The sequence below is a fragment of the Mobula hypostoma genome, chromosome 4, assembly GCF_963921235.1.
Source record: "Mobula hypostoma chromosome 4, sMobHyp1.1, whole genome shotgun sequence".
Taxonomy (NCBI): Eukaryota; Metazoa; Chordata; class Chondrichthyes; order Myliobatiformes; family Myliobatidae; genus Mobula; species Mobula hypostoma.
In genome coordinates, this window is record NC_086100.1 from 188,426,301 (window position 1) to 188,438,871 (window position 12,571).

Here is a 12,571-nt window from a genome sequence, read left to right on the forward strand (position 1 = left end):
GATCTGCACATCTTATCATCTTGTACACCTCCATCAAGTCTCCTCTCATCCTCTTTCGCTCCAAAGAGAAAAACCCCAGCTCGCTCAGCCTAAGACATGCTCTCCAATCCGGGCAGCATCCAAGTAAATCTCCTCTGTACCCTATCCACATTCTTCCTACAATGAGGCAATCAGAATTGAATATAATATTTCAAGTGTGGTCTAGCTAACATTTTACAGAGCTGAAATATTACCTTGTGGATCTTGAACTCAATCCCCTGATAATTAAAGGCCAATGTAAAATATGCTTTCTTAACAACCATATCAACTTGTGTGGCAGCTTTGAGGGATCTGTGGACATGGTGCTAAGATCCCTCTGCTAAGATTCCCATTATTAACCCTGTATTCTGCCTTCAAATTCAACCTTCCAAAGTGAATTACTTCACACTTTTCCAGGTTACATAATGTCATTATGTATCCAGCTATGCTAATCTCATTAACCTATAACTTGGTCTGCTGCATTAATGTCATAGAACAGAGCACTCGGAACACAGAACAGTACAGCCTCTTCAACCCAACTTGCTCATACTGACCAAGATGTCTATCAAGGTCAGTCCTATTTGCCTGCACCTGTCCCCATCCCTCTAGAGTCCTCCCCATCATGGGCACTAGCCTCCATTGTATCCGGGACTTCAAGAAACGATGCCTCAAAAAGGCGATGTCTATTATTAAGGAACCCCGTCACCCAGGTCACGGTTTGTTCTCATTCCTACCATCAGGGAGGAGGTACAGAAGCCTGAAGGCACACTCTCAATGATTCAGGAACAACTTCTTCCCCTCTACCATCTGATTTCTGAATGAAGACTGAAATCTTGAACACTACTTCACTACTTTTCTAATTCTATTTTTGCACTGCTTACTTAATTTAACGATTATATATATATATATTTACTGCGATTCACAGCTTTTTCTCTATTATTATGTATTGCATTGCAAAGTCACCAAATTTCACAACGTATGCTGATGATATTGAACCTGATTCTGATTCTGATCTTGCTCTCCATGTGTGTCTTCTCTGCCTTGGCCATACAAACCATTTTCTGCGTAGATCGTGTGCGCAGCCAGGTACCTTTTCCTGTGTGGAAATGGCTCATACAAGAGGGTATAACGTAAGACAGGGAGGAGAGTATAGGGGTGATGTCAGGAGCTGTTTTTTTTTCCACAGAGGCAGAGGTGCGTGTATGAAACTTGCCTCCAGGGGTGGTGGTAGAGATATTAAGGACATTTAAATGTCTCTTAGATGGGCACATGGATGAAAACAAATTGAGGGTTATGTTAGTTTGATCATGCAGTAGGTTAAAATATAGGCACAACATCATGGGCTGAAGGGCCTGTACTGATCTGTACTATTTTGTGTCCTACAGCTTCCCTGTTATTTCTCTTGCAAGGGACAGGCAGGGGCTGAAGTTTTGAAAACAATGAAGGTGTTGAAATGTGAAGGAAAGGATTTTGGATTGCAGAGTGAGATATGAGGGTGAAGATACTCATGCCAGCAAAGCATAGCAGAGAAAACAGTGAAGAAGAGGCAGGTAATTGGTTATGGAATTGTTCTATCCGTAAAGCAGAAACCAATTATTACTGGCATTTACATCATAGCTGCTTGCTGGAACGAAATGCTCATTTGCCAGTGAAATATTTTCCTCTTCACTCTGTACTAGATACTTCCTGTACCTAATAAAATGGCCTCTCGGTGTATATTTGTGGTCTTCTGCTGTTCTAGCCCATCCACTTCAGGTTCAAGATGTTATGCATTCAGAGATGTTCTCTGCAGACCACTGCGCTAACTCGTGGTTATTTGAGTTACTGTCACCTTCTTGTCAGCTTGAACCACTCTGGTCATTCTCCTCTGACCCCTCTCATTAACAGGGTGATTTCACCTACAAAAACCCTACAAAACTTTATTTTTGTTTTTTGCACCATCCTCTGTAAACTCTAGAGACTGTTCTGTGTGAAAATCCCAGGAGATCAGCAGTTTCTGAGATACTCAAACCACCCTGTCTGGCACCCAAGATCATTCCACGGTCAAAGCTACATTGATCACATTTCTTCCCCATTTTTATGTTTGGTCAGAACAACAACTGAACCTCTTGGCCATGTCTGCATGCTTTTATGTATTGAGTTGCTGTCACATGATTGGCTGATTAGATATTTGCATTAAAGAGCAAGTGTACGGTGTACCTAATAAAGTGGCCACTTAATGTATTTCTCCCCTCACAACATATATCACCACAAATTATCAACACATATATTTAATGGCAGTTAAACATTCCAACCCTGCCCCCCCCCCGTGCAGACTGCTGGGGGAACTCAGCAGGCAGAGCAGCATCTGCGGAAGTAGCGAGTTAGTCGAAACCCTGACTATTCCCCCTTCCCCGCCCACCTCCACAGATGCTGACTGACTGAGTTCCTCCAGCAGTTTGTTTGCTGATCCCAATTCTAGCATCTGCAGTGTCCGGTGTCTCCCACCTTTAACCGCAGATTCTTCCCCCTCGTCCGTTCCGTTCACGCAGATATGATGGGGTTAACGCTATCGTTCGCCGCACTTGCAAGCTCGCTCCCGACGGCTCTGCGAAGGCAGGAACAGATTGCTGCCCCCCGGCTACGGTGTTATATAAATAGAGAGGGTCGCTTATCCGCCCTCTCCCACTCCATCCCTTTCCTCAAAGCTGCCCGCCTCAGCGGAGAGACGGAGCAGTCCGACTCGAACGCGGCGATTCCCGCACCTCTCGATAACATTCCTGAATTCCGTCTCCGAGAGGGGAACGCTTAACCTGTCCCCGGACCTACAATAAGGTGGATTGGAATCGAAATGCGTTCTGGCTGAGAATCTGCCGTTACTTTAAAAAAAAATCGATTCTAGGTAAAGTATTTCTGTTCTATGAGACTCAAAGGCAGCGGTTGAGTTGCGTCCGTTTGACAAACTTTTTTTTGCCGAGGGAAATGGGTTTGTAAGCTTGCTTCGAATCAGCCAGCTGTCAGCAACCGCGACTGAGGAAGTGCGCTGCAACTCGATTCTCTGTAGCCCGCAAGCCGCCAAGAGACTGAGTTTTTGAAGGCCATAAGAGACTTGGAGGCTATCTGGGTGGCGATGGTCTGGAGGGGAGCGATGTGTGTGTCGCTCTCTGGTCCGGGAGACCGGAGGCTCGAGCAGGGCGGCGGTGAAGGAATGGGGAGCAGGTGTCTTTGCTACATAGAGTCCTGAGAGGTGTTGGCCACTCGCCAGAGCCGAGAGGGCTGCCTGGGCCAGTTCGGCTCTCTCGGAGTCACTCTCCCTCTCTCTCTTTCCGTCAGCAATGGGTGTGCACGCCGACCCCATCCAACTCAGCCAGCGGGCTCTAGACCACGCGGAGACCCTCGGCCATCGGCAGGAGCTAGCTCTCTCCCCCTTCCCCACGGAAAAACCTTACTCCAGCCTGAGGCAAGAGGCGGACCAACTGTCGGGCAACCGGAGCAATTTCACCGGTTGCACAGAGGAGATTTTGCCGTATGGCGACGTGGAGAAAGTCATAATCGGGGTCGTGCTGTCCATCATCACCCTGTGGACTATCGCGGGCAACGCCATGGTCATCATCTCGGTCTGCATCGTCAAGAAGCTCCGGCAGCCTTCCAACTACCTGGTGGTGAGTCTGGCGGCCGCCGACCTCTCGGTGGCCCTGGCCGTCATGCCCTTCGTGATCATAACGGACCTGGTCGGGGGCGAGTGGCTCTTCGGCAAAGTTTTCTGCAACGTTTTCATCGCCATGGATGTCATGTGCTGCACGGCTTCTATCATGACCCTGTGTGTAATCAGTGTGGATAGGTGAGCTCTTTTCATGCATCTTTCTCTCTCACTCACTCACCTGTGTACAAGCGACACACACACAAAATGCAGGAGGAACTCAGCTGACTGAATCCTGATGAAAGGTCTCGCCCGAAAGGTGGACTTCACTCTTTTCCAGAGCTGCTGCCTGGCCTGCTGAGTTCCTCCAGCATTTCGTGTGTGTTGCTTGGATTTCCAGCACCTGCAGATTTTCTCCTCACCTGTGTATACAGTTCTGGTCACGCTGTATAAAATCATGAGTGGCGCAGACAGGGTTAATGTGCAGACTTTGTTCCAGGGTTGGGGAATCGAAAACTAGATTGTACAGGGAACGTATACACACACACACACACACACACACACACACACACACACACACACACACACACACACACACTCACACACACAATGCTGGAGGAACTCAACAGATCAGGCAGCATCTATGAGAGGAATAAAACAGTCGACCTTTTGGCCTAGTCCCTTTACCGGGGCTGGAAAGAAAGGGGGAATAAGCCAGAATAAGAAGATGGGGAGGGGAGGGGAAGGAAGCTGGCAGGTGATAGGTGAGGCCAGGTGAGAGCCTGGGAGGGGAGATGGAGCCACAAGCTGGAAGGGAATACACGGAAGAGGTAAAGGGCTGGAGGAAGGGCTCTGATAGGAGAGCACAGCGAACCACAGGAGAAAGAGAAGGTGGAGGGGCACCAGAGCGAGGTGAGGCAAAGAGAAGGGGAAAGAAGGGGGCAGTGTTGGAAATTGAAGAAGGGGAAGGGGGGAAATTACAGGAAAGTAGAGAAGTGGATGTTCATGCCATCAGGAGAAGTGCAGTGGGGGGAGAACTAGAACGGAAATAGAAAAAGAGATAAGGGCAGAGGTGAGCATATAGGTTTAATGCCAGAGGGGAGGGATTTATTAGAAAACACAGCGACAGATTTTTCATCCAGAAGGTGATTAGTATATGGAATGTTGCCAGCGGAAGTAGATGAGGCATGCACCTTAACATTTAAAAGATACTTAAACAAGTAAGTGGATAGGCAAGGTTTAAAGGGGTATCACCAAATGGCAGTGGTTAGTTGGACATCTTGGTTGGCTTGGGCCAGTAGGGTTTCCATGCTGCATGACTCTATGAGGTATGCTCCTCACTCTCGTCTGTTCCCTCTCACACCCAACCAACCCACTGAACTGTCCTTAACTGTTCGAAGAAAGTGATGTAGCTATAGACTATTCATCTTTTCATGCCTCTTTCATGAAACAATGGTGGGTCTTTTACCCCACTACTGCATTATCCATAGTCTTGCAGCATAAAAATAGGACTATTGACCCATCTCATCCCTGCTGACCATGTTTCTCTGAGCCAGTCTCATTTGCCTGCATATATCCTTCTAAACCAGGGGTTTCAAACTTTTTAATGCCATGGACTCCTACCATTAACCGAGGGGACCGTGGAACCCAGGTTGGGAACCCCTGCTCTATAAGGTCACCCACATCCCTCAATTCCCATATCTAAAACTCTGCCTTCAGTATACTTAGTGACTGAACCTCCACAACCCTCTTCTCTGTGAAATTCCAGATGAAATCTCATTGCAGTCTTGAACAGAAAATCCCTAATTTTGAGACTGTGACATTTGGATGCAGACATGCAAGCCAGGGGGAAATATCATTCTTGAATCTACATTGTCAAGCTCTGTAAGGGCTTTGAATACTTCAATAAGATTGTTTCTCTTCCTTCTAAATTTTAGACAGTAGAGGTCTCCACGCAGGACAATCCTACAATCCAACACCTTTGTTCCAGATTTATGATGGTAAAAGGCCTGCTTCTGCGCTGTATGACACTGTGAGACTATTACTGCACATGCATTGATGTGGAGAAAATGAACAGTCTTGACCTCACCTTGTGAAAAATACCAGCCTGACTAGTGACCTGTTGTTACTTGTTGTCCACAGACTATGGACCTCACAAGCAGTGCTGAACATTGTCCAAAGCTATTGTTCACTGCACTGAGCAGATAGTAACAGGTCAATTGTATTGATGGGTCTGGAGTCACATCTGGGCAGTAACAAGCATATTAAAATTTGGTTTAATTATATTCCCCAGCTGAATAGGAAAAGGGGAGGTGCAACGAGACCTGGGTGTCATTATACACCAGTCATTGAAAGTGGGCATGCAGGTACAGCAGGCGGTGAAAAAGGCGAATGGTATGCTGGCATTTATAGCGAGAGGATTCGAGTACAGGAGCAGGGAGGTACTACTGCAGTTGTACAAGACCTTGCTGAGACCACACCTGGAGTATTGTGTGCAGTTTTGGTCCCCTAATCTGAGGAAAGACATCCTTGCCTTAGAGGGAGTACAAAGAAGGTTCACCAGATGGATTCCTGGGATGGCAGGACTTTCATATGAAGAAAGACTGGATGAACTGGGCTTGTACTCGTTGGAATTTAGAAGATTGAGGGGGGATCTGATTGAAACGTATAAGATCCTAAAGGGATTGGACAGGCTAGATGCAGGAAGATTGTTCCCGATGTTGGGGAAGTCCAGAACGAGGGGCCACAGTTTGAGGATAGAGGGGAAGCCTTTTAGGACCGAGATTAGGAAAAACTTCTTCACACAGAGAGTGGTGAATCTGTGGAATTCTCTGCCACAGGAAACAGTTGAGGCCAGTTCATTGGCTATATTTAAGAGGGAGTTAGATATGGCCCTTGTGGCTACGGGGGTCAGGGGGTATGGAGGGAAGGCTGGGGCGGGGTTCTGAGTTGGATGATCAGCCATGATCATAATAAATGGCGGTGCAGGCTCGAAGGGCCAAATGGCCTACTCCTGCACCTATTTTCTATGTTTCTATATTTCTATGAATCAGAATCAGAATTTGGTATCACTGACATATGTTGTGAAATTTGTTGTTTTGCAAAAGCAGTACAGTGCAATACATAAAATATACTATAAAATTCAATAATATATATATGACAGTAAATAAGTAGTGCAAAAGGAAAGCAAAAATAGTGTTCATAGATTTATGGACCATTTAGAGATCTATTGGCATAAGAGAAGAAGCTGTCCCTAAGACATTGAGTGTGTCTTTGGGCTCCTGTACCTCCTTTCTGATGGTAGTAATGAGAAGAGGGCATGTCCTGGGTGGTGAGGGTCCTTAATGATGGATGCCATCCTTGAGAAGCATGGCCTTTTGAAGATGGTTGGGTGGCTTGTGCTTCGGATGGCGTTGGCTGAGAAGTAGGATTTAATGCGTCTGCATTAATGGTCCGGAACTCTAGGTGCTGTTTCAGTAATCTAACCATTATGCTCCTGCTTCCACTAACCAGGGCCAACTTCCTCGAACAACGTACCAGCTCACTATGTGTGGGGTAAGTGGTAGGTGCACAGAGCCTGCTGGCAGACGTGGCGGTGGTATGTGGACATGATAGCGGTGTTTAAGAGGCATTTAATCAGCCACATAAACATGCAGGGAATGAAGAGCGAAGGATCATGTGCAGGCAGATAGGTTTTATTTAATTTGGTGCTGTTTTCGTCACAGGCATACTGGGTAAGGGACATGTCATTGTGCTGCATGTTCCATTTTTCAAGTATCCCTGCTGCACTGGCATGTGAAGTGTTAAGGGCTGAGATGGTTTCGTTGGGCGAGACGACAGCAGCAAGGTAAAACGAGTGCTTCTGACATGTTGTTCCCACTTCACACCCTCCCTCCCTTCACTGAATGAATTTATCACTGCATTTACTAACATCAACCCGAACTTAAACCAGCTGCTATTTTCACTCTCTATTGCAAGCCATACCAGTTAATGTATGCACGAGGTGGCAAATTGGGCAAAGTAGGTAGAAATTATTTCTGTGATGAATTCCATATTTTTTAGGAAGGTGACAATGGGAAGATTGACATGACACAGAAAGAAACCTCACTGGCTAGATTTCACATCATCATTAATGCTGAAATCTAATACACACGACTATAGTTATTGTCATAACATGGACTGGACGCTGTAATATCAGGTCTTTACTCTGTAAGCATCAATATAACTTTTACAAATCTTCTTGTGAGCCAAATAGCAATCTGAGTGAATCTTGTGAAGTGTTCTGTAGCTGTTTTTTGCAGTCCTTTGTTGCTATGACAGTAAAACCATATAATTAAGAACATTGAATTCCTTTAAATGTCACAAGTATGGCTTCAAATCTTTTTTAGCTGTTAGCCATGACTCAGTCAAATAGAACTCTAGGCAGTGATTTGAGCAGCGTCCGAGGATGAAATATTAACTCATTGCCCCATCTGTTATCTCAGGGAAGCTCTCTCCCGATGCCCGGCCAGTTCTTACTCTTCAGCTGAGGTCACTGACGGAATTGTATATGGGTAGTTTCATCGCTGTTTGTGGGATTATACTGCTCTGAAATTGGCGCATGTTCTTTCCTAGATTGCAAGCAAAGGTGTGCTAATGACCATGAACTACTGATCGGTGTAATTGGTTTATTATTGTCACGTTACAGCTCTATAAAACCCTGTTGAACCACGCTTGGAATATTGTGTTCAGTTCTGGTCACCTCATTGCAGGAAAGATGTAGAAGTTTCAGAGAGGATGCAGAGGAGATTTATCAGGATGCTGCTTGGACTAGACAGCATGCCTTATGAGGATAGGTCAAGCAAGCTGAAGCTTTTTCCTCTGGAGTGAGGGAGAATGAGAGATGACTTGATGGAAGCGTACAAGATGATAAGGGGTTTCGACTGAGTGGATAGTCAGAGACTTTTTCCCAGGGTGAAAACAACTAATACAAGAGGGTTTAATTTCAAAGTGATTGGAAGAAGGTATGAGATATCAGAGGTAAGCGTTTTACACGGAGAGTGGTGGGTGCATGGATCGTCCTGCCAGGGGTGGTGGTTGAGGCAGATAGATCAGGGGCATTTCAGAAACACTTAGATGGGCACGTGGATAATGGTAAAACAGAGCGTTCTGTGAAGCTAAGTTTTAGGTTGATCTTGGAGGAGGCTAAGAGATGGGCAGAATGGCCTGTTCTGTGCTGTAATGTTCTATGTTTTATGTACCGAGATAGAGTGAAAAGCTGTTTACATACCATCCAGATAAATTATTCTAAACATTGGGATAGTAGGAAACGAAAAACTTTATGGAATGTAGAATACAGAGTTACAGCTGCAGAGAGAGTGTGCTACATGTAGGCAAATATAATCACAGGACCACGACAAGGTAGATTGAGAAATCAAGAGTTTATCTATATTATACTAAAGGGTCCATTCAAGAGTCATTTAACAGAGGACTGTGTCATCAGAAAATGTTTCTATGGGAAGCAAATCTGCCACCTGTAACTATTAGCCAACACTGACTCCAGACGCATTGGAACACTTCTGATTGTTCACCAGCCTATCCTGCCACGCAACTGCATTAAAACCGCAGTTCACCTCGTAATAAAGACTGCAGTGATTCACGATGGGATTTCCCCACCAGCATCCTTTCAGGCACAATAATTACCAAGAGGAATAAATATAGGCTTGCTTTTGACATCTGCATTCTGTGCAGGAATAACAGAAAGACTGCATTGTTTAATTGATTTGCTTTAGCTTGGTTCTGTTTATCCAATAAGGAACAATTGTGGACTCTTTTGTGAAATTTCCCCTCAGTTTTCCCTGCTCTGAAGACAATCCTGGTTTCTTTAGTCCCTTAACATAAAGTCTCTCATTTGTTGGTTTTGGTAAATCCTGTGGACATCATTTTCTCCTTAAAGGAACCAAGTTTTGCTGTAGATTGGCTTAAATTCAATGAGATATTGTGAAAGGTGTAATTATTGAACAAATTAATTCCTGTCAAATCGTTAAAGATTGTTAAATGAATAATGGCTGGGAATGTTTAAAGAAGGAGGTTTGAGAATATTAGTCAAAGACAAAATACATTTATTGTCAAAGTACATATATGTCACCATATGTTATATTTCTTCTATTTAAACGTACCGTAGGTTAACAGTAAAGAATCAGATTCCAGAAGAATTAGAGAACTTATATTTACAGTAATAAACAAACACGTCCTAACCCCGCCACATGCTGAAACATTCTGGCAAGTCCCGTGCATCCTCAGTGCTCTGTCCAATCACGTACTGGCACATCGTTGCACGTGATACCACCACATCTTCCTTTTCTTAAAAAGAAAAAATAACAACATTAATCAAAGCAAATACATAATTCAACAAGTCTCAATCAGTCTCCCTGTGGGTTTACCAACACTAGTAGACCTCCTAAGTGATACACATAGATCTTGTATTTCCTTGTTATTATTTACGTTTTGTCTCATCTGCATCAGTGAACTGAAAATCTGAAGAATCACATCTGCTTTTCCTTAAAGAGAAAAACAAATAACAACACTAACCAATAAACAAATCAGCTGATGGAAACTCTGAAGTTGGCTCTTCGCTATCTGGGTCATGACTCTTTTTGTGCTTCTTCTTTTCTGCTTTAAGCTTTTCTTCATGTATCTCAACTGAACTTTTTGGTATACTCTCACATGCCTCCTGGTTAGAATCTGGAATTTCATTTAAGCAGTTCACACTATCCTCCTCAGCAATCTGCTTTCCTGCTTCTGTTTGGACTGTATCATTCCTAATTCCTTCCACTTCCATTTGTAATGAAATACAAATCCTTTTTTCTTCATCTAATTCATTCATTAACTGTGTAGTCTCTTTTTTATGCTGAGACTTCATCATTTCAATAAAACTTCCAAATTCCGTTACTTGTGCTTTCACTTCTTCCTTATACTGTGCCCACTGTGAGCGTTCTTGCTCTAGACAGTGGTTAGTCTGAATCTCATATTCTCCTAGTGTCTCTTTCATTACTACTTGCATTGAAGCAACCTCTTCCTTTTTCACATCATCAATTGCCTCCTGTTTGGTCATCTCAGACACTGCAGCTACTGCTTTTATATTCCCCATGTCAGCATTTGCCTCCTGCTGGACCTGCAGTCGAGTTACGTCACCTTCTGCCGACTGTAATGCAACATTCTGTCGCTCCAGCTGTGTGTCACTATCCAAGACAAAAATTCTTTTCACCAAATGCAGTCTTTCACAGGCAGATAAACCCAGAATTGACTGTACAGTTTTTGGCACGACCACAAATGAAAGCATGTGCACAGTATTTTTATGTGATACTTTTGCCACACAAGTTCCTTTAACTGGAATGTCTGCACCTGAATAATCAGTCACTTTAATATTAGTCTGATGAACTTTGGTCTTGGCTTTAAAGCATTAAACTCAGATCCTGCAAGAGCATTTACTGGTGCCCCAGTATCAGGTTTAAACAGAATATTGTTTTCATTCACTTGCAACGGAGTAGTCCAGTCATTCTTACTTCGTTTGTTTTCACAAAGCACATCTATATAAAATTCCTCTCGTTCATCTTCAAGCACTGCATTTACTTGTTTCATTCTATTGTCCTTCTTTCTACTTCTACAACAGCATGAAAAATGATTAATGATCTGGATGATAGGGTGGTAAATTGGATTAGTAAGTATGCAGATGATACTAAGATAGGTGGAGTTGTGGATAATGAAGTAGGTTTTCAAAGCTTGCAGAGAGATTTAGGCCGATTAGACGAGTGGGCTGAAAGATGGCAGATGGAGTTTAATGCTGATAAATGTGAGGTGCTACATTTTGGTAGGACTAATCAAAATAAGACCTACATGGTAAATAGTAGGGCATTGAAGAATGCAGTAGAACAGAGGGATCTAGGAATAATAGTGCATAGTTCCCTGAAGGTGGAATCTCATGTGGTGAAGAAAGCTTTTGGTATGCTGGCCTTTATAAATCAGAGCATTGAGTATAAGAGTTGGGATGTAATGTTGAAATTGTACAAGGCATTGATGAGGCCAAATTTGGAGTATTGCGTACAGTTTTGGTCACCGAATTATAGGAAAAAGGTCAACAAAATTGAGAGAGTACAGAGGAGATTTACTAGAATGTTACCTGGGTTTCATCACCTAAGTTACAGAGAAAGGTTGAACAGGTTGGGTCTTTATTCTTTGGAACGTAGAAGGTTGAGGGGGGAACTTGATAGAGGTATTTAAAATTATGAGGGGTATAGATAGAGTTGACGTGGATAGGCTTTTTCCATTGAGAGTGGGGGAGATTCAAACAAGAGGACATGAGTTGTTAGGGGGCAAAAGTCTAGGGGTAACATGAGGGGGAACTTCTCTACTCAGAGAGTGGTAGCTGTGTGGAACGAGCTTCCAGCAGAAGTGGTTGAGGCAGGTTCGATGTTGTCATTTAAAGTTAAATTGGACAGCTATATGGACAGGAAAGGAATGGAGAGTTATGGGCTGAGTGCAGGTCGGTGGGGCTAGGTGAGAGTAAGAGACTGGCACGGACTAGAAGGGTCGAGAAGTTTCCGTGCTGTAATGGTTATGTGGCTACCGCAGCCATTGCAAATTTTGCCATATGCGAAACACTAATTTGGATGGTGTTCCCGCGCACAGCGATCACATGACCTTTTTTCCCAAATGCCGACTGGCTCTCAGCCGGTTTTGTCGATGTATTATTATATTTCTTGATACATTTGCGCTTTTTAACGTTTACATTACAGTTTTCAACAAAAAGCTCTTCAGCCTGCGACTTTATGGTCTCAGAAGCTTCGAAGATCGCGAAAGCTTTTTCAAAATTTAAATCTTGCACCCTCAACAGCCTTTCTCACAGAGCATTATCTCAAATGCCACAAACTAGTCTATCTTTAATAAGAGAACCTG

General features: G+C 43.9%; 1 protein-coding gene across 1 annotated transcript in view; it reads left to right on the forward strand.

Annotated features, from left to right (window-relative positions):
- The first annotated feature begins 2,464 nt into the window (after positions 1 to 2,464).
- The window catches only part of LOC134345002 (5-hydroxytryptamine receptor 7-like), a 67,846-nt gene continuing 57,739 nt past the window's right edge, over positions 2,465 to 12,571 (forward strand). The window contains exon 1 of the mRNA XM_063045131.1: positions 2,465 to 3,838. Within this exon, the coding sequence (XP_062901201.1) occupies positions 3,333 to 3,838 (506 nt within the window). The 5' untranslated portion in view covers positions 2,465 to 3,332. The remainder of the gene's footprint in view (positions 3,839 to 12,571) is intronic.